Consider the following 22,695-nt stretch of genomic DNA (forward strand, 5'->3'; position numbering starts at 1 on the left):
CGCTCAGCCGCTTAAGCGCAGGGGAAGGAAGGAGGCTCGATCGGGAATCCACGTCCACAGGAGTGGATCCACCCTAGGTTAGGTCGTGAAAGGGAAACTCAAACCTCCCGGGGAGCAACATGTTCTGGGTGCGCAGAGAACTAGGCATGTGTCGGGGTGTGTGTGTGGATGAAACTTGATCACAACTATCTTTGAAGGTCGGCCACTGTGTGTGTGGCGTGGACCACAGGAGAAAGTGGATCTTACCGCTTCCTGGAGCAGCTTTTTCTGGACAGGATGCGACCCAATTTTGGTGTCAACTCCTCCAGAAATGGACTATCGAGACGTTTTGGAGAAGGATCAGACCTGGATTCTACCACCCCTGTTGGGCCGGACTCTCCCCGAGCCACGTTTCCTAGCGCAGTCGAGTCACCCCACTCTCGCTTCCGAGGAAGCTCCCGCCCTTTTCTTTGCTGGAGGCGTGTATGCGTGCAGAACACCTGCTCCGAGGCGCATTTAGCATGCTATTGGTTTACAGAACACCCTCACCCAGCCCCCCTTCCAGTGTAGCAGCAGAAACAATCCCCCCCAACTCTTTCTCTTTCCTTCTTTTAATCGAAGTGCTTTTCGTGTGTGCCATCGGGTGAGCAGGGAGCACGACGGCATCCGCTGAGGACGCGCACGCAATCGAAAGGAGCATCCGTCTCTCGTGCCGCTTGCTGTGGCTTGCCGCTGCTCCGCGCTGCGCCTTGCCAGCCGCCCGCCTTGCAATTCCCTCTCCCACCAGCAGCAAGCAGCAAGTGGACGCGAGTTGAGGGGAGGCGAGCGCAAGACGCGCGCGCAATCAGCCTCGCAGGCTCGTGGCGCGCGCGAGACGGAGAGCGCGCGCGCACACACACCACACACACATCGAGGGGAGGGGAAGGGCTCCGGAGGCTTGGCATGTTCCTGTGTGGACGAGAATCAGTCCGCGAGCCCAGGAGCGGGAGGGCGAGCCCCTGCCACTAAGGCGCCTCCCTCCCTCGCTCCATTCATTCGCCTGCTCTCCTCATGCCGGCGGCTCCCGCTCTTTCGCCGCCCGTCGCCTGGGACTCCAACCTGTTTGTGGAGGTCACTCTTGGGCCGCCAGCAGCCTGTGGCTTCTTCCCTCCGCCGCCTCCTTGCAGCGTCTGATGGTCTTTGCTCCGGGGAGGCGAGTCGGAGCTGGGCAGTGAGCGAGGAGGAAGCAGCAGCAGCAGCAGCAGCAGCAGCCCCGTCGCCCTCGCACGATCTGGGACTTACAAGCCAGGCAGCCATCCCCGCCCCATCTCTCACACCCACCGGCCCCGGAGGGATTTACTTTGTCAGGAGGAGCCCGCGGGGCTGACGCGCCGCGGAGAAGATGTACCTAGACCCTGAGGCGGCCAAAGGTAAGCGCGGAGGAGCCCCCTCTCCCTCGCACGTCGGTCGGGGCAAAGAGGATCGCCGCCCGCCTTGTGCAGGCAGCGCCGAGCGCTTGCTCCGGGTTGCGAGTGGGCAGAACCGCCGTCTTTGTGTGAGCGCCTATGTGTCTCTGTGTGTGAAAGAGGCGGAGGTCGCGGCGCTGCTCCGCGCACCTGAAGGAGGAGGAGGAGGAGGAGAAAGGAAAGCGAAGAATGCCCGCGGCTGATTGGGCGGGGAAACGGGGGGAGGGGGGTCGGCACCTCGCAAGGAGGCAAAGCGGGGGGGGGCAGGAACGTGTTAGCAGCTCCGGAGGGCGGTGGCGGGAAGCGAGTCCTGAGGCGGCGAGGTCTCTGGTCCGAGGGAGGCTGCGCGGGGACTGACAGGGCGCAGCGGGGCTTTTTGGCGGGCGCAGCCTTGAGGGGAACTTCTCGTGAGAACCCCGAGGTCGCCTCCTGCTCTTCGGGCACCCGAAGGGGAGGAGGAACCCGCCCCACGGCTGGCGTCGCTTCCGGGGACTGGCGGCGCCTGAGGGGAGCGGGAGGGGGATTCGAGGTGGGACTCTCGAAGGCTGAGCTTGGCCGAAGCTGCCCCCGCTCTCCGCTCGCTTTCCTTCCACGCCTTGCGCCTTTCCCTCTCCGCCCCCCACCCCACAACTTAATTCCTGCTCCCCTCCGCCTCTTGCTCCCTTCTTCCGGGCTTCCTTGGACTTCGCGGAGTTTCCCAGTTGCCTCTAGTTCTCCCCCAAAAGTCACTCTCGGGTCACCGCTTCTCTTCTTCGCCATGAGTCACGAGCCGCTGCCCCTCGGAGCCGCCGCGACCGACGAGGCACCTGCTGTTCCTGCAAGAGAAAGCGCTGCAACCTGACCGAAACCGCGGCCCACCGGCTTCCCGGCCGGGCGGGATGAGAGGAGGCTCGCCTGCCTCCCAGACACACGCGCGGGCTTCTCTGGCCGGCAGGGGCAGCTCCTTGCTTCCATCAATACGTTTGCTGTCGTCCGTGAACACTTGCTTTTCTGGAGGGAATGTAGCCGGGGTGGTTTGTTTTGCTGATCCGACGCGGTAAACAGGTAGCTTTCATGAGCACAGTATGCACAAATGCGCGCAGCACATACCATATATATATATCTCTCGCATTTTATATTCTGGAATTGCTACCAAATCAGCTTCTGGCCCTGTACTCACAATAGATGATACAATCCCGCAGGGACATGTGGCATCAAGACTGTGGAAAGCCTACACTTTCTCTGTTGCCTTGTGTGTAGAGAAAAACTGCAGTTCATGTGTATGGGGAGGGTGTGTGTCTTGCCTTTAAGTGACAGCCTTGAACAAGCTCCTTGTGGATGTGGCATTGCCTTCAGAGCCTCGGTGCTAGATCAAGCGATGATTTATTAGGATCCAGGAAGATGCCGGACCTGGAATAGTTATTTTCTTCCCCTTCCTAAGCCTGTATGATCATGTTAATGCATTGGCCTGATTTCTGAGAAAGTGTCAAGCAACCACTTACATATCTAGCAGAAGCCTAAGGTTTATGCGAGCAAGCAAGAAACCTAATTTAACTTGTGAAAGCAGCATTTATTGTCCCATTCAATTTAATGGAAGTCTCCCACAGTGTGGCCAGAATCTACTTCTCCAGAGGATCTCACGTGATTTCACTGTGACTAAAAAGAAGCTTATTTCTCACCTCCTCAGTGTAGTGGCCGAAGCCTGTGTATCTGATACGCTCAGGTGGACAGATATTCCTGCATGATATAGTAGGTAGATTGTGAGACTGGGTCTAGGGGACCCTGGTTCAACCCCTACCTGCCACCCACAGAGCTCACTTGCTGTGCCAATCTTGGGCCAATCTGTCTACTCTGCCTCACAGGTGGGGAAACAATGGAGGTGGAGGGTGAGCCAGATATGCCGCCTTCTTGGCACGTCAGAGAAAAGGTAGGATGCAGATGCAATAATAGGTTGCCAACAGCTATAGGTGGAATGCCCTTTGCCAGGGGAGTACACCTCTGAATACCAGGTGGTTGGGACAAATGGGAGGGATGTTGATCATGCGGTTTATAAGTTTCCCAGAAGTATCCAACTCGGATGGGGAACCTGTGGCCCTCCTGATATTGTTGGACTCCAACTGCCATCAACCCCAGCCAGCATGGCCAATGGTCAGGGATGATGGGAACTGTAGCCCAGCAACACTGGGGGTGGGGGGTGGGCAAAGGTTCCCCATCTCTGATCTCTGTTGGAAAACATTGCTGGGCTAGATGAGCCCACAATGCTCCTCTTATGCTCTAATTTAAAAGTTATATTCAACGGTGAGCCTTAGTGATATCCTGTGACAAACATTACCAGGAGCTAATTGTACAGTACTGCATTTGTAATGTTCTCTCTCTCTTAGTATTTTCAAGGTTGCTGTCTTATTTCTTTCACTTTTGTACAAGTGTAGGTAGGAAGAACACATGGCATCCATCCTCTACCGCATTCACTGTTAATGCCATTAACGCATGCAATCCTCCATTCCAAACAGCTGTATTATTTTCAGCTCAGCTTTCGTAGGCCTCTAAATCCACTTTCCTCTCGCATTAGAAAATAGAAAAGCCAAGACTGCGCACAGTGCTTCAAGAAAGTCCGCTAAAGAACAGTACCATCAGAATATTTTTCACATTCACCATCCTATTGTCAATAGTTTATTTTTCACAGCTGTACTGTAATCTACAGTATATGAAGCAGAGATGTATATCAAGCTGCTACTCCTGTTCATGTTTCTTTGCTGAGATACTCCCATTACTGCTGATCATAGCACTTAAATTCTTGCTGAGTAGATACTTTATTACAGAGGCAGTGTGATGTAGTGGTTAGAGCACTGGTAAGACCTTGGTTCAAATTATCTCTCACACCATGAACTTTACAGAGTGACTCTTGGCCAGTCACACTCTTTCAGCCTGACCAACCATTATGGGGTTGCTGTGAGGATAAAACTGGGGAGCAGGGGGGAATCGTGTACACTTTCTTGAGCTCCTAGCAGGAAGGGCAAGATATAAATGTAATAATAAATGATAAATAAATGATAAAGGTCAGCTCTATTATGTGGATTGGGAAAGTTTTGTGCTCTGATAAAGTCACACTCCAGCACTATTCCAGACTTTCATTGCTCCACACCTGTCCACTTTCTTTCTGTTTAGCCCCATCATTAGCATCAAATGATGAACTGTCTCATTCCACTCTACTTGCATTTCTGTGATCTTTTTTGAACCCAGCTGCATTAATGAGAGTTTGCCCTTACCCTGCCCCCACCAATGACCACTTACAAAGGGAGGACACTCCCGTAGCTATTCCACAGCACCAACAAGCACCGTACAATAATATCTTAGCATGGCTGTTTGGTCCCTCTCTCTTCTTTTATGACCTTGGTTGAAATGCATGGGCAGTTATTACTTATTAAGAGTCAAGACATTGACCAGACGTGAGGCCTGGCAAAGGAATTGCTGTGTTGGGTTAAGCCCATAACGCAGTTCTCAGCATTCCATCTACTCACAGCAGCCAGCCAGGTACCTCCAGGGAGGCTTGCGTGCATTACGTTTGTTCGTCCTCAGCATTTGGTTGTCAACACATATGCTGCTTTTGAAAGCTGAGATCACTTCTACATCCTAACTGACATACACTTACCCAATTTTTTTAAAAAGGCTTTATGTTAGCAGTTTCTGTGACTTCCCCACCACATCTCATTGACGCACGTCTTCCTTTCCTCTACCAGCATCCTACTAATAGAGCAGCAACAGATGAATGCAACCCCCCCCCACAATCTGGCACACCTCCAGAATCTTCTGCACCTCCTATTGGCTAAGTAATAACACTATCCTAAGTGTTCCTGCACTTAGTTTTAAAGGAGTGCCATAAAAGCACCCTTCATGCCAGGATATTCATCAGACCTAATTGGGACTATTGAGGGGTCCTACTCTGTGGGGCAGGACTGCAGCTCAGGGGTAGAGCATCTGCTTTGCATGCAGAAGGTCTTGGGTTCAACCCACAGCATCTGTAGGTAAAGCTGGAAATGTCTTCTGCTTGAAACCCGGGTGAGCTGCTGCCAGTTAGTGTAGACTGAGCTAGATGGACTACTGGTCTGACTGGATGAGGCAGGTTCCTGTGCTTAAACTCCAGAGCATCATCACTCTTTGTGCATTTTGCTGTATTCCATGACTATGTTGTGCAAACATTCCCAATGTGATCATTCTTTGCTACATCCTTGTGGCTATTTGTGAATTTCCAGAGCTTTCTCTATGTGAAATGGCACTTTAGTCCTAAGCATGCTTATTGCTTAGGAATGTCCTCCTAGGTATGCTTAGGGGTCACAGTGGAAGTGGGTGAAAATTAAGATCAAACTGTCTTCACAAGCATGCTACAAGACTGTATGCATGATATGATCTGAATAAAAGGAATCATCTGAAACATCCTGTCAATAATAATGGCTAAATCAGAAGCCTCTAGGCTGACCAGTCCTATGCAGTGAGACCCCCAACTGGTCTTTGGAGGAAATACAAGGTAATTGGTGTATACAGTGGTACCTCGGGTTACAGACGCTTCAGGTTACAGACTCTGCTAACCCAGAAATAGTACCTTGGGTTAAGAACTTTGCATCACGATGAGAACAGAAATTGTGCTCTGGCGGCGTGGTGGCAGCGGGAGGCCCCATTAGCTAAAGTTGTACCTCAGGTTAAGAACAGTTTCAGGTTAAGAACAGATCTCCAGAACGAATAGTTCTTAACCTGAGGTATCACTGTACAGGAGAGCAGGATAAGCATTTGCCTAGAGAAATATGGTCCATGTGGCATATGCAGCATGAGAGTTCCAGATTACTATGCTGTGGTGTGTTCTGAAAAGCAACAAATAAGATTCTGGCTCTGAAAGAATTTGAATCTTCAGTCTGTAAAGATTCAATGTGAAACAAAATGATGATACAATTCCTCCTCAAAAGGGGGTGGAGGGCTTGAGTGAAGTGCTGTTGCAGCAGGAGTTTGCTAACCCTGTGGCTCTTCGGAAACAGTTTGACTCCAACTCCCATCAGCCTCAGCCAACATAGCTAATATTCCTGGATGGTGGACGTTCTAATTTGAGGGGTCACAGGTTCCCCACACCTGCACTATATCAACAAAACAACAACTAACTTACTTGTGGGCAGCAAGAAAGTGGGTCTATGATAGTTCAGAAAAAGATGTGAAAGTAGTGTGATTTAGAAAGGATTTTAAAGGAGGAGTTGTTTCTCAATGGTTATGAAAGGAGACAGCTAGGAAGCACCATTCAAAGAAAGCATAAAACGGGGTAGAGCTAAAAGGAGATTAACACGCATGAAGAAAAAGGCCTGTGTGTGTGTGTGTGTGTGTGTGTGTGTGTGTGTGTGGAGAAAGTGTTAAAATGTGGAGAGTGGGAACTTGAAGCACATACCACATTTAGTTAAAACCCCTCTTTCAGTTTCTGAGACCCCACAAAACAAATGGTTAGAAAAAGTGAAGATGGTAGTGGCATGATTTAACATTGTTCACAAGGCTTCTGCTTCAAATGGTGTCACTTTGGTGCCTGTGTGGTTTATAAACTGATTAGGTCTCCCCTGGATAAAAGGCACTTTGCTGTGTGATGCATTGTTAATTATGATTAAAGAGAAAACCAAAGTTTGACACAGATACCAGCAGTAAGGGGAAGGATGAAGTTAAACGAGAGGTAAAGGCTAGAGTGTAAAGAAGCTTTTCAGATATGCTGTGTGATTGAATCAAGAAGGGCTATCCCTAAAGGACCTTTTTGGAGAACAAGAAAAGCAGGGAAGGAGACATCTGAACACAAGTTGCCATTAGGCAAACCATTGCCTGCTTTCTAAAGTGGTTTCAACATGGCCATGCCAAGTTGCAAAGTGGGCTGGAGACAACAGGTTTAGATGACTGGTTTGCCTTCACCACTGGGTTATGCAGGCTCCAAAAAAGCAGTTAGCTATTGCCCCCAAAGTTATGATTACTGTTTATTATAGACTTACTCACATTGAATGAGAACTTCTTCCATGCAATTGAAAACACTGCTCTGCAAGAGCAGCACTTATTAGAAAGGCTTGAAATAAAAGCCACTTCCCAGCGGAAGGCAGATTATGCGTTTTCAAATAGTAACTTCCCATGTTGGGTGTGTAACCACTTTGGTTTTTCAGTCCTTTGTGCTACCCTACAGAGAAGTGAGGGGAAATTGATCACTCCTGACTTCCCCATAATCTTTTATCAAGTGCCAAAGCCTGGTCAAACACTTCTCTGCTAAGCAGGGTGACACTAATGACCAACTTCCCAAGTAGTTGTATGCAGTATGTGGCAAATTACAGAAGTGTTTTCTGTATTCATCACTGAACTGCCCTGATTGTGTGGACAAAAATGTGGTTAAAGGGCAGGCAATGTCTTCATGGATCTTGAGGCTGCAGGGACAGAGGTGTGTGTATTAAGGCTGAATAAGAAGTGGGCTCGCACTGCACAACACACACTCTTAGAAGAGGGACAGGCCTGTGGCAGATTGAGCGAATATCAGCTACAGTGGTACCTCGGATTACATACACTTCAGGTTACAGACTCTGCTAACCCAGAAATAGTACCTCAGGTTAAGAACTTTGCTTCAGGATGAGAACAGAAATTGCGCGGCGGTGGCGCAGCAGCAGCAGGAAGCCATTAGCTAAAGTGGTACCTCAGGTCAAGAACAGTTTCAGATTAAGAACGGACCTCCAGAACGAATTAAGTATGTAACCAGAGGTACCACTGTATTATTATTATTTTTAGGACAGTGTGTGATGGGCCTCATTGTTGCGCTAGCTGCAGAAAATGATGAGGGAGGAAAAAACGACTGCAAAATGGCATCTTGTGGTATGCCTGATCAAAGGTGCAGGCAATGGGAGTCTGAGGCTCCTACCTCCAAGGGGAAGAGAGACCCCCACTCTTTCACCCCTCTTTTGCTTTCAGTTCAGTGAACTTCCTTTTACTACCGGGCTAAGAGAGTCTGTGGCCATTCCTTGCCAAGGCCACCCTCCTGCTATTTCATGGGATTGCTGATGGGCTCCAGGAAGGGAAGAGTCAGACTCTGTTCCCCATGTGGCAAAGCCCCGTGTGCCCAGAGAGCCTGGCGGTTCCTCGCGAGCCTCTGGGCTCTGCCCTCTCGCTCTGCTTGCTCGCCCTTCGCGGCCTCAAGAGTTGTCTGAGAAGCCCTCGCTCGGCAGCCGAAGAGCAATGCCTCCTCAAGAGGAGAGAAATAAATGAGCACGGCGGCGCCTTCAGGATGTGCGCCTCTTTTCCTCTCGGTCTCCGGGTTGAAGAAAAGGCACGAGTTCTTGATGAGCAAGTGTCGGGGGACTCCGGAGCGAGAGGCTGGGGAGGAAGGCGACGCCTGAAGGCTCGGAGTTGGGCTGGTTAACATAAGATGAAACAATATCCAAAGGGTTGCAGAAAGAGAGAGAGCCGCTGCTGGGCTTGCGCGGCACACGCTCCCTCTCCCGGTGGCGCTGCTCCACTCGTGGGCAAAATTACCCGGGGCGGGGGCGGAGCCTGCGGTGCAGGCGCGGAATGATCGGCCCTCTTTTTGCCTTGCCGAGCGACACGCCCTCTGCCGCTCCCAGCAGCCGCGGCCAACGTGCTCTCTTAGCAGCGGCGGCGCATAGACTTCCCCCCCCCCAGCGCGCGTGTGGACGCACAAACACGGTTGCTCAAAACTGGCTTCCGAGGGACCCCAGCGCTAAAAGCCCTCGCCGCCTTTTGCTACACCCTCCCTCCCTCCGCTTCCTAGTTAAATCCGGATCTTTTTCGTGCTGTTATGTAGAGCTGGTGATGGCGGACCTCAGATCTCGCTCTCCCGCTACGCCCCCTTGCTATTGTTACTCCCCGCTTTCTAATTCCTGGCTGCTAAACTCAACGCCTTGCTCCGCCCCATTGATCGCCGCCTTATCACCACGTTCGGTCTGGGCTCGATCTCCCCCCCCCCTTCTCTGAACTAACCGAAGCAAGAGAAAAAGACATTTGCAGGCAGGAATCCTTTTGCCTGGAGCCGGGCAGGAGGAGGCCCCTCGCCTGCACCCGGATATTCCTGGGTGGAACTGTTGCATCACGGAGATTGCCGCCTTTCCCCTTCTCGTCCCTCGTCTAGATCCCACCCACTGGCTGTAAAATTCCTCCGATGCTGCTGCTGCTGTCAGGTGCTCACTGTCTCCCGGAATAGCTCTCGCGGCGTGGCTCCCCGCCCATTCGCCCCCTCTCCAGCCCGTGCAGCAGGTGAGGTCAGCCTGACAAATTTAAACTCGAGGACGGAGCCGCAGGACGAAGCTCCCACGGCCTCATCCCACCTGGCGCTCAAGCTGCTAAGAGAGGCAAAGCGACCAAAGAAAGGAAGACAGATGCTGATAATATTGCTGCCACCCCTCAGGCCCCAAGGGGTTCGGCTACGATATCTTACGATGTATTTAACAGCAAAAGAGGGTTGTTGGGTTTTTTTGGTGGGTTGGTATAAATGCAGGCAAGAAAGTTGCCCTCTAGGGATTGTGTTTTAAAAGCAGCAAGCTATGGGAAAGTGGAAGAGCATAAGTGCTAAGCTTCGCATCTAGAAGGCGAATGACCAGTTTTGTGAACATCTACTCCCCCCCCCACGTTAAAAAACAAACTAACATGAAATCTCCACGTTCTCCCTGCTAGTGAGAGATGCCTGGCCATTGTTGGGGAAAGAAGATGCTGGACTCCATGAGCTGCTGTTCAGATCCAGCAGGGCTCCTTCCTTAAGGTCTTAGGATAAGGATGGTGGGGTCAGTTTAAGACATGTGCTAGGAATCTATAGTCCCCATATATGAATGGCTACAAACATGGTGAGGAGGCCATAGGTGAGAATGTGGGAATGTTAAGGAAGGTAGGAAAGAATATTATCCCTCCTCACTCACACTAATGAGTAAACAGCAGGGTCCATTCCCTTTGCAACTTATTGGAAGCAAGTTGATGATTCATTAGAATCCTTTAATTAAGCAATCCGGTCTGGCTTGTCCAGTCTGGATTGTTCCTGATAAGTTTGCCCTTTATTTCCCTCTTAAAATAACAATAACACAACACAGTCTTCTTTAAAAGTAAGAATAAAGTTTTACTCGCATTCCATTCACAGCAGTAATCTGAAGGCAGGCTTTATCTTGTGGTTACAGTGAAAAGGAGTCTGAGCTACATCTCAGACTTCCTTCCTGTGTGCTCCATCCTATCTGAAGGTGTAGCCATGTGCTGGCTAAGAGTCAGGAGAGTCCAAGAGTAAGAGTAACAGAGTAAGAGTCGAAGAGAGAGATGGTTGCGTGACCAGTCCTTTTTATCCGGTCAGCTAGGGTCATGCCCATCTACCTGGCCACACACAGGGGGAGGAAGCTCCAGAGCAGGTATGACAGGAAGTCCTCCCTGTCTGGAGCCACATTCCCCTGTGTGTCCATTCTAGGCAATAGGAAAATGTTGTACTTGACTGCTCTAGTGATAATACAGAATCCCACAGAATCATAACTGGCTTGTACTTTATGCTTGCCCTCCTGTCCATCTCATGTAGAATTGGATTTTTGTGTCCCCACCTCCTTAGAAATTCTATAATCACAGTCTTGCACCAACATCTCTTGTCGCAGTAGTTCAGAGTCAGAAGAAGCTGCACACCGTTCTGAAGACAGGCATCAAAATATAGGCCTGCTACTTTGATTGAGTTGGGCAAGAGACAGAAGGCCTCAAATGAAATCTACAAGCACTATTCCCTGTCTCCCTCAGCAGCCACCCAGTTTGACCCAAGCCATGCCCTTGTAGTCTTCTAAAAACAATTTATAAGGGGCTGACAAAACACATAAGCAGAGCATTCCTCCTTTGTCAATATGCCCCCATAACTCGAGCACCAGTGCTTCACCAAGTGTTTTGCTCAGGTTTGTGCAGAAAATCCAGGATCGCTAGAGAATCTTCACCACCTCTTACCATAGACCATCTTGTGTGTGTCTCTAATAAATGTACAAACTGGTGCATATACAACAGAGTAGCAATTAGGTGGAGAGTAGCTAGAGACATTAAAGCATTTGTGCAATATTGGCGGTGGGGTGGGCATGGACGGACCTGTGGCCTTCCTGATATTGTTGGACTCCCAACTTTCAGCAAGAAGGAAATCATAATGCAGTTCAAGGAAAGCAGTTCACCAGCCTATTGGGTGCTGCTCATACCAACATAAAAATGGGTGCTGGGTCTGATGTGGAGCTGTGAGAACCAGATTGAGCTCACTTTGGGTGACTTTGAGCAGAGCTGCTATATATGCTGATTGCCTCATGTAAGGAAGATACATGTATGATGTAGCACTGTCATCTGTGAGCCAGGTGCTCCCCAGCCAAGCTGTTCAACAGTTGGAACACCCACATACACTATGACATCATTGCATCCAAAGATTTTGGCTGTGTAAAGTCTGTCTCCCCCTCTCTATCTGAAGAACATAGCAAGTGTCCTACTGGGCAATGAGAGCTCACAATGGAAGTTGTGTGTAAGGCAGAGGTGACTGTCAGGTTTGAGATGAAGGAGTGGGGTGCAAACATTAAGATGGGGCTAGAGAGAAATTGTGGGCTGCGGACTGGCTATCCCTCTTGTATGAAGAATAGTTCAGGTGTTTCCTCTTCTATGGGTACATAGGCTGACCAGCTAATACACATATTTTCATGCCTACAATGGAAAAACTGCCAACTCAAATATTATTAAACAATTATCACAATATGAACTTCAATTTTCGACTATATATATCAATATATCTCCCAGCCCTGCACAGAATTGTCTTCACATTAAGTAGAATAACAGATGAAATGTTTCTTGCAGCCTAAGTAGGTTGCAAGCTTAAGTAACATTTTAAAAAACTGTTTGACTGTGCTATAGAAACAATTAACCATCATCTCAGGGTTAAGCTTAATAAATTTACTGCCGTGCAATGTTTTAAAGCCCTATAGGAATCAGGGCAACTAACAGCAGCCTCCACCCAGGCTGTCCTTATCTTTGTCACAGCTTCTACCTAAGTCTCTGTGACTCTCCTTAAACTCAGCCCCGTATCTGCCAACTTTAAAAAAGCATGAGTCAGATTACTTCAAACCGTGAGATTTAGATTTATGTCACACACGTTCCCCTTTTTAAAGATAAATGAGGTTCTATTTTTTCCTTGGTTTATGACCATGGCACATGCTGCAGGCATGTTCTCTTTGTAACTATGAAAAGTAGATTTTCCCCCTTTTAAAAATGTAAGATTCTCATCCCTCAGTTCCAGGATCTCAGAGGTTCTGAAACCTCACGACTCTGCATGTAAAATGGGAAGAGTCTGTGGTGGAAAAGTACTGTGCCAAAATACGTTTGGAGAGACTTGAGCAAGGTCATCCTTGCTTCAGAGGTGAGGATGCTAGCCAGAGGATCAGTGGCTGTGTTTGTGCCATGGAGGTATTTATTTGTTACATGAGTGTCTCAGCTTTTCTGCAAGGAGCTCAGGGTGGTGTACATGAGCTTCTCCCTCATTATATCCTCACAACAAGCTTGTGATTGTAGTTTAAGCTGAAAGTTGGTGATTGGGCCAGGGTCAACCTGTGAACTTGGGTGAGCAAAGATTTGAACTTGGGTCTCCCTAGTCCAAAAACCATCAGTCTGCATGCTACGTTGCAGGACAGGAAGCTCATTCCCTTGCTGGTTTCATTTTTCCTAAAGTGATGAATCTGCTGTCTAACCTCATGCCGTCACGTATCATGGTGGCATCTGAGCAACCTTTCACCCCATTCCATCTGTTTCCTCTTTGTCCTGATTTATCCTCTTTTCGTTTCTTCCTCTCTGTGCTTTCCTGAGAGTCCTATCTGTGATCAGCATGTTCAGGTTTGCAGGAAGCAGGACAGACGGGTACCCAGGTGAGATTGCCACTGATAATGCAGAATAAGAAGGATGTGAGACAGGAGGGAGAGGTGACCTTGTGTTAAGTTAATCAAGTCTGAGTGGAAAGTGGCCAATCGCGTAAGAGCAGATAAAGCAGGGCTGGTGGAGGAGTCTGAGGAGATGATGGAATAGACATGAAAATGTTCGTAGTCTGTGAGGCATTATTGCACCCAGTTGTTTGGTTTTATTTTTACAGCAGCTACATCTGAGTTGGAGTATTATTGGTTTTCATTACTGCATGATATGATTCTGTTGCAAGGGAAGGCGTTTCCAAAAACTGAAGGTGCTCACTTACCAATAGTAATAAATATTTATACACACACAGTACAACTTAATTACCATGGATGCCATTTCACTAGTTAGTTAAGCTAGTTCTAGAGCAATTATTTCTGTCCATATGCAGAAGCAGAAAATGGCTACTCTGGAAAGCTGCAACCCTGCTCCTAGTTATACACATGTAATTCTGATTGAAACTGGTGGAACGTGATGAAGGTGTGAAGGGCTACAGGACTAAGGGTTTGCACTAGTGGCAGGAGGAAAGTTTCAAAAGAAGTCTTTCAGTGCCATTGAGGATCTTGTGTCAGAAATGTAGAGAGAAGGTATGCTACTGGTACACATTCTATTTTTCTTAGTCCAGCTGGTGCTGAACAATCATTAGTTTACAGAGCATGGAAACTACTCTTTGGGATCAGGGATAGAGAATCACATCAGAGGTTCAGAAGAGCTTTGCTAGGAAGAGATGGTTGGCCTTGCTGCTTATATAGGAGAGCGGAGAACTGTATCCAATTAATGTTATGAGCATATGGAAATTATATTCATTCATTGTGAAGAGCAGACATGAAAAAAAATCCCATTGTGTTCTTGTCAAGACACCTAAAGTTTGATGACCTAGGTGAGAAGAAGCAGAGTCACAAGACATGGCAATTACTCTGAAGCAGTGTTCTTAAAACCCTCATAACTGAGCTGTATAGAACCTTGATTTTGTGTTGGCACAATGGTATGCAGATGTCCTGCATGTGACAATGAGTGTGATCTGAGAGAGGTAGGCCAAGCTATGCTCCAAGCTCTTTCTGGGGACACACATGGAACGAAGTATAGACCTTATGAGATTCATTCATTCATTTTACATTTATATCCTGCCTTTCCATGAAAGGCAAACTCAATGCGGCTGTACAAAATAGACATTTAGAACATAAAACAAGTTAAAATGCCACCACCATCATAAAAATACACAAATTCGCAGCGGTAACAGCATCATAAAACACATTCAGCAAGCAGCAAATAAAACACATAGTCAGAGACTCTGAGTAAAAAATGCCCACAGGAATAGAATTGGTCTTTTAAGAAAAGGCAAAGAGTGCGTTCATGTCAGAGACACCTCTTTTGAGGAAGCTATTCCATCTCTTAGACACTGCAACTGAAACGAGGTCTCTCTTTCATTCCAGTCAACTGTTTTCATTGGCAAAGGGGCCCCTGGAAGCTGAACACAGATCAGATCACATGACAGGATATGATCTTTGAGGAACCCCTGCTCTCCCAGACCAAAGGCAACATTTTGAATTGAGCCCAGAGTTGAATTTTGGCATACTTGGACTGCCTTCAAGAGTAGCCCCACATAGCATGCATTGCAGTAGTCCAACCAGGCTGTGGCATGAATGACCAAGACTAGATCTAATTTCTCCAGAAAAGGACACAGCTTGCAAGTCAGTTGTAGTTGGGTATCAGTGACTACTAGCTATGATGGCTGTGCTTTGCCCCCACAGTGGGAGGTTGTAATGCTTCTAAATACTAATTGCTGGAAATTGATAGTGCTCTTGTGCTCAAGTCTAGTTTGCATGCTTCCCACATGCATCCAGTTGGCCACTGTGAAAACAGAAGGCTAGACTAGATAGGCCACAGGCCTGATCCAGCAGGCTCTTCTTACGTTATTATGAAAAATGCAATTTTTTCCACCACTTCAAGTTGTGCATCCATAAACACAATTAGATCCAGGAGTTCCTTCCACTTCCCAAGCTGTAAATGCTTTGCTTCAGGCAGAGTGCAACTCCACCCAGTGCTGCCTAAACATCACTTCTAAGATAATCAGGACCACAGCCAGCTGTAGCCAGCCAATTGTGGCAAAAGGGTTGCAATTTCATAGTTTGGACCCTCATTTTAATCTTATTTCCATGTAATTCTGTTCAAACTTCAATAGGAGCCAGCATTTTTCTTAGTCTTTCGTTGTTACACAGTGATTCAGTAATCAACTAAGCCTCAGCCCTAGGAACTATAGAATGATACAAATCTGAAGTAAGTAAAGGAACATGTACAAATCAAAATCCTAACCACATGGTAGTAGGGCATCCATTTGGGAGTAGCTAGCCAGTGAGTGCACACCTTTTCTTATTCTACGGTGTCCTTGATATAGTAGTTCATACCCTCAATTACTTCAGCCTCCCTTTCAACAGGGCTCTCGCAGCAGTGGCTTGCTGAAAGTTCTCTACTCAATAGGTCTGAGCTATTGTGAATTTATAACACCCACTCTCAGTTCTTTACATTGGTGGAACAGAAAATACTGAACTGATTGCATTTGGTGTGTGAAACCCTAGTGGTTTGGAGTCTGGTTAAGATTCATTGCCTTCTTTCCCTCAGTCTTATTGGAATGGCATCAGCTACACGTGCAATTTAACAGTTATGCTACCACACCTCAGTCTGGGTGGACGCAATGCTTTTCTAATATGGGGAGGGTTAACCACGTGAAATTAACCCACTACTAGGGAAGTCTGAGTGGGTCTGTGGCTATTGACTGGAATCAGGATGTGAGCAGGCAGAGTAGTGTTTCTGGATATGATTCCCATTAGGATTTGGGCACTTGTCTGGGGGATCAACCCCGTGGCATAATTTGGTGTGATGATGCAGTATCACATATTAGGTGAACCTGTCCTGTGTGTGTTTATGCACAGTTGTAAGTGTGATGGTCCAGGGTTGCAGATCTGTGGCTACATCAAAGGCTACTACTATTTTATGCTGATTGTGTAGCTCCCTAGAGCTGCCCAATCAGTATAAAAAAAGGAGCTTTTTAGCCAATGAGAAGTCTTCTTATCCTTTTGTTGATTGGAGCCAGTCATAGTGACAAGAGGGTGAGTCAGCCATTGAGGATTGGCTCCTGGGATCACTCTGGAGAAAGCACACAGGAAGAAAAGCGAGCAGTTGTTGTTCTGTGTGCTCCGAAGCTACGCATTTAGGAGCACTGAAAACACAAGGCGCTTTAGTTTCAAGAGAATGGTGTGCAGGTTCTGCACAATGGAACTTCAGTGAAAATTCAGCTTGAGTCACTGTGAAAGAACCTATTTGGAGCATTTCAAATCATTTGCCTCTGTATGTACATAGTAAATAGTAGATCTAGCTGAAACACATGGAGTTCTGCATTGATCATTGCAACGCATCATTGATTATTATTGTAATTGCACAATTATATGATTGTTGTGTAATCTCAGAAGGCTGTTAATCTTGGAAGGGGGTGTGGCTGTGAGGGGGTGTGGCTATCATGAAGGGACCCTGCACTTCTGAATTTGCCACTACACTACTGTGCACAGTAGCCAATCAGTTCATGCAATACAAGACAAGCACACAGGAAAGTTGTGCTTGCTAGCCAGTTTTCCCTAGATATTTTTTGTTGCCATAGCACCAGTCACTATTTGAGCAGAACCCAGCCATATTGGTGGCTAAAGATACCAGCGCAAAACAGAAGGGAGAGGTGATGACGGAACACAAGTGAAACAGAAAGGATGTTGGACTGGAATATTTTTTGTATACCAGCATTCCTAAGGTGCTGCCTTCTGGGACAAAGAAAGATGCAGAGTTAATTCAGGCATTTGAACAGATGCTTCCCCCATCCCACCTGTTTCATGCAAACTATCCCTGTGATTAGGGTTGTGTGGAGAAATGCTTGCTTGAATGGGGCTGTACTTAGCAAGGGCGTAGCTGGGGGGGGCAGCTGCCCTCCTAAATCAATAAAAAATACTTAACTTAACTAACTGAGGTTCTGCCGCCCCCTCCCCCCACATGAAGTCTGCCCCACTAACATAAATCCTGGCTATGCCCATAGTGCTTAGGCTATAGCCCCAGCCATCAGCAGCCATTTCCATAATAGTGTCATGGGGCAAAATGTGCAGGAACCTGCTAAATTAATCCTGAGAAATGAGAATATGTGTGGTGTGTATGTTTTTCCTGGTCCTGAGGAATGATCCATATTGGTATTAGACTTCAACTCTCTCTGTGTGTAATCAATATTGTATGATTTCCACAATCAGAACTAGCAGCACATAGCTGACTTCCCATGGTAAGCATAATGTTGTGCATGGCTATCTAATATTGTGTTATGCTGTATTTGCCATTTCTTAGGGGGATGTGAGCTTGGATAAATTGGGAGCAGGGAAACAGAGAGCACCTCCTCATTCTAAATTTCTCCTCATTACCGGTAATTTCTAAAAAGAGAGATGCTGGGCCTCAAGCCTGTCTGAAAGCCAAGTCCTTAACTTAGAAGCCCTGCTTTCTAATCCCAGATGCACAGGAGCTGGCTGTAGCTGCTGAGGGATGAGGGAAATGCATTTGGCATTTGCTCAGAGGTGTTTTCATTGCTATTATTGGCCCATGTGTTCCAAGGATGGGTACTGGCATTCAAAACAGGTTTTGAAGCTGAGGCCTTGTTCCAAGTTGAAGCCCTATCCTGGGCTAGATTTTGGTTGCATAGGAATCAGAAAGTGTGCCATACTTTCTGATTATGATTCTCTCTCTCTCCCACCATGAATGTGTATAAATAATTGAAGCCCTTGGAGGCAGAGTGGGAAAGTGATTTTCAATGCTGCCGAGGTGTGAAAGCTGGTCCAAGGCAGCCAGCAGTCTTTGGCGTTTCCTATCTCACGTCCCAAAATACAGAAACTATTCAGAAGGTTGTTGCTGCAGAAGGACAAGGATCTCACTCCAGAAGAGCCCTGAAGGGGTGTTGCTTGCACAGGACACGGCTGAGGTGCCGCCGCCTGCTTTCCCTCCCTCCCTCCTGCTTGCTTTCTCTCCTGCTGTGAAACATACAGAGGGTGAGGGAACTGCATTAAATGTTTAATGAGACCCTGACTGAGCAAAGCTGGAGGAACCACAGTAGGAGAAACAGTTCTCTCCTCTAGGGTCACTGGTTTTACACATAGCTCGCTCCATGGCAGCACCAAAAGCCCTTCCCTCATGGGAATGAACACATAACATTGCTGCTTCCTGCAGGACTTATTAGTCACAAAGCAAGCAAGTTCCCCAACTCAGGGCTGCAATGAGATTTTAACAATATGCTGATATTACTGTCCTGTTATGAGGCAGCATAGCTCACAGATAGGGAGGCTCAACCAGTAGTCTGGAGTGATGGTGAGAACTAATATTGATAAGAATATCAGGTCCCGTGTGATACATGCGAGCAGTGATATGTTACGTTCCTAGGAGTGCTTCATAACAGAGGCTAAGTTCAAGAGAAACAAAAGGGTGAGACACAATACATCTCTCTCTAGGATCTGACTACCCCTCCAAGGCTTCATCTTCATACTTGAAGGAATGGCGGTCCTTGAACAGACGGCCTCACTGGAGGTTGATCCATTAGGGCAAATGGAGCACTCTTCCCAAAATCCTAGTCAGCCCTCAGTCAACCTCTGCCTGCCTTCCTATTTACCTCTTCCTATTTACCAGCAATCCTTGGGTGGCACTGGCTGCCATCTTCCTCCTCTTGAGTTTCAATTTAGCTGTTGTAGAACTCAGCAGGGAAGAGGATGGGGGCAATATTTGAATTAGTTGGCTCTGTCTGCCAGCGACTCTGTCTCTGTCTGTTGGTGGACTCTGGGCCTTCAATGGGAACCAGTCACGACTTGACAAGCTTGGAGTCAAGTGTATTATTGGTTCTCCTGATGGAATCTACACACACATATAAAAAATGCTTTTTTAAGGAAACGTTTTAAAAAATACATTGAATTTGGCATAGCTCACTGTCTCCATCTAGTGTCACATTTGTGTATTACACTTTACAACAAATTTAAAACATTTTATTTGCAGCTGTATACCTGAGTCCCATGACTTCTTGCACAAATGAATGGGCTCTGGGGAGTGAGAGGTGTCTCACATAGTGGGTTTGGTCCCTTGGGGGAATTGGGATCAGAAGGAGCTGCCCCCTTGGGTCCTAGTTTGAGGGTCATTGGGACTGGTAGCAGGGACCACACACCCCTTTTTCCTAGAATCATAGAATCATAGAGTTGGAAGAGACCACAAGGGCCATCGAGTCCAACCCCCTGCCAAGCAGGAAACACCATCAGAGCACTCCTGACATATGGTTGTCAAGCCTCTGCTTAAAGTCCTCCAAAGAAGGAGACTCCACCACACTCCTTGGCAGCAAATTCCACTGTCGAACAGCTCTTACTGTCAGGAAGTTCTTCCTAATGTTTAGGTGGAATCTTCTTTCTTGTGGTTTGGATCCATTGCTCTGTGTCCGCTTCTCTGGAGCAGCAGAAAACAACCTTTCTCCCTCCTCTATGTGACATCCTTTTATATATTTGAACATGGCTATCATATCACCCCTTAACCTCCTCTTCTCCAGGCTAAACATGCCCAGCTCCCTTAGCCGTTCCTCATAAGGCATCGTTTCCAGGCCTTTGACCATTTTGGTTGCCCTCCTCTGGTTGCCCTCCTCCTGCTTGAGGTGCAACAGGAACTGCCACCTTGCCCTCCCGCCGCCACCACTTTGCCTGCCTTGCTGCTTCCACCATTGATGGAGAAGTAGCACACATTGTCATCACTTTGGGGTGAGATTTTACATGCTCCCCAAGATTTCACACAATTAGTGATGCAGCTTCTGCCTTGGGGGCATCTGCCGCCTGAGGCAGCTGCCTCATTCTTCCTAATGCAGGCATAGGCAAACTCGGCCCTCCAGATGTTTTGGGACTACAACTCCCATCATCCCTGGCTAACAGGACCAGTGGTCAGGGATGATGGGAGTTGTAGTCCCAAAACATCTGGAGGGCCGAGATTACCTATGCCTGGCCTAGGCAACTGGGTGAGCCAGTTCTGCCTAGTGGCTCCAGATTGGCAGTCTTGGGTTTGCCATCCAGGACTAGTTTTGTGCTATGGATGTGACCTGCTCCTCTTTCATGTTTATGTCCTGGCTGTTGATCAAGGCCAGAAACATGACAGTGGCTGCTTCTGCAGTCCTACTCATTCCCATGACATGGACTTTGCTCCTACACCTTTTGCCTTTTTTTTTTTGTTTTGTTCAGTAATTTTGTTTTTAACTGTTGTTCAGTCTTGGGTGCCTTCAGGTAGAAAGGCAGTATGAAAATGAAACACAGTAGAAAAAAGATAAAATACTGGAGAAAATTAAAGAAGGGGAGAAAAAATTGAGAGCAAAGCCAAAGTCGCAGGAGATCCTGAGAGAAATAAAACTACATCAAGTACAATATATGGAATTGATGAATCAGGAAATAGAATGGAAAATTAAACAAATGAGGCAAAAGACTTTTGAATCAGCAAATAAATGTGGGAAACTGTTGGCTTGGCAAATGAAAAAAAGACAAAAACTAAATACTATCACAAATCTAGAAGTGGAAGGAAAGAACATACATAATCCAGTTGAGATCAGAAATTGCTTCCAGAGGTATTTCAAACAGTTATATTCACAAGGGCCACAGAAAGAAATGGACATTGACCGATTTTTGAAGACAAACGGATTACAACAAATCTCTCAGGAAAGTAAATTAATGTTGAATTACAGAATATCTGATCAGGAAGTAGAAGGTGCCATTCAAAATATGCAACTAGGCAAGTCTCCAGGACCGGATGGGCTGACTTCCAGATACTACAAATCTTTGAAGGAGTGGTTATTACAACCCTTGAAGGAAGTCTGCAATGAAATTTTGGAAGGGAAAAGGGCGCCAGATTCGTGGAAAGAGACGTATATCACACTTATACCAAAAACTGAGACTGAAAAGACTCAACTTAAGAACTACCATCCCATATCATTATTAAATGTGGATTACAAAATCTTTGCTGACATTTTGGCCAAGAGATTGAAAAAAGTATTGATGGACGAGATTCATAAGGACCAAGCGGGCTTTCTCCCGGGAAGACACTTGTCTGACAATCTGAGGAATATAATTGATATTTTGGAAAAGTTAGAAGTGAATATAAACACTAAAGCAGTCCTGATATTTGTGGATGCGGAGAAAGCCTTTGACAACATTTCTTGGAGTTTTATGAAAAAGAATCTACAGGGTATGGGGGTAGGTCAAGGTTTTGAAAATGGTATAGGTGCAATATACTCTGAACAAAAGGCCAAATTAATTGTAAACAATGTGGTTACGGAATAATTTAAGATAGAAAAAGGGACACAGCAGGGGTGCCCAATTTCCCCATTGCTTTTTATATCGGTCCTGGAAGTCCTGCTGAACGTGATTAGAAGGGACCGGTTGGTTAAAGATATACAAGTCGGAGCCAAACAGTACAAACTCAGAGCATTTGCAGATGACTTAGTACTGACGTTACAGGAGCCAGAATCTAGTACTAAAAGGGTTTTGGAATTAATTCAAGATTTTGGTCAAGTGGCAGGATTTAAATTGAATAAGTTAAAAACTAAGGTTTTAGAGAAAAATTTAACATCGATTGAAAGAGAGAGGTATCAGAATGAAACAGGTCTGAATGTGGTTAAGAAAGTGAAATATCTGGGGATTAACATGACAGCTAAAAATGGGAATTTATTTAAAGACAATTATGAAAAATGTTGGATAGAAGTGAAAAAAGATTTAGAAATTTGGTCGAATTTGAAGCTTTCCTTGTTGGGTAGAATTGTAGCTATAAAGATGAATGTATTGCCTAGAATGTTGTTTTTGTTTCAAACATTGCAAATTGTGGACAAGATGGACTGTTTCAAGAAGTGGCAGAAAGATATTTCTAGATTTGTCTGGCAGGGCAAGAAGCCTAGAATAAAATTTAAGATATTAACTGATGCAAAGGAAAGGGGTGGATTTGCCCTGCCAGACTTTAAACTTTACTATGAATCAGCAGCATTCTGCTGGTTGAAAGACTGGTTACTTCTTGAGAACACAGACATTTTGGACTTAGAAGGTTTTAACAATGTTTTTGGGTGGCATGCATATTTGTGGTACGACAAGGTTAAAGCACATAAAGCATTTAAAAACCATATTGTCAGGAAAGCATTGTTTAATGTTTGGATAAGATATAAGGATTTACTGGAAAATAAAACCCCAAGGTGGTTGTCACCAATGGAAGCAAAAGCCCAGAAAAAGCTCAATATGGAGGCCAAATGGCCGAAATATTGGGAAATTTTGGAACAAGAGGGAGATAGACTGAAACTGCA

At 46.7% G+C, this 22,695-nt stretch overlaps 1 protein-coding gene across 7 annotated transcripts in view; it reads left to right on the plus strand.

Moving 5' to 3' along the window:
- The first annotated feature begins 846 nt into the window (after positions 1 to 846).
- Positions 847 to 22,695, plus strand: part of SYT7 (synaptotagmin 7) — a 219,506-nt gene continuing 197,657 nt past the window's right edge. Inside the window, exon 1 of one of the 7 annotated variants that reach the window (XM_053396921.1) lies at positions 847 to 1,388. In XM_053396921.1, coding sequence (XP_053252896.1) covers positions 1,361 to 1,388 — 28 coding nt within the window. In that variant the 5' untranslated portion in view covers positions 847 to 1,360. The remainder of the gene's footprint in view (positions 1,389 to 22,695) is intronic. The other 6 variants (XM_053396912.1, XM_053396930.1, XM_053396937.1 and 3 more) reach the window with 6 other exon arrangements.

This window comes from Podarcis raffonei, chromosome 1 (genome assembly GCF_027172205.1).
Source record: "Podarcis raffonei isolate rPodRaf1 chromosome 1, rPodRaf1.pri, whole genome shotgun sequence".
Lineage (NCBI taxonomy): Eukaryota > Metazoa > Chordata > Lepidosauria > Squamata > Lacertidae > Podarcis > Podarcis raffonei.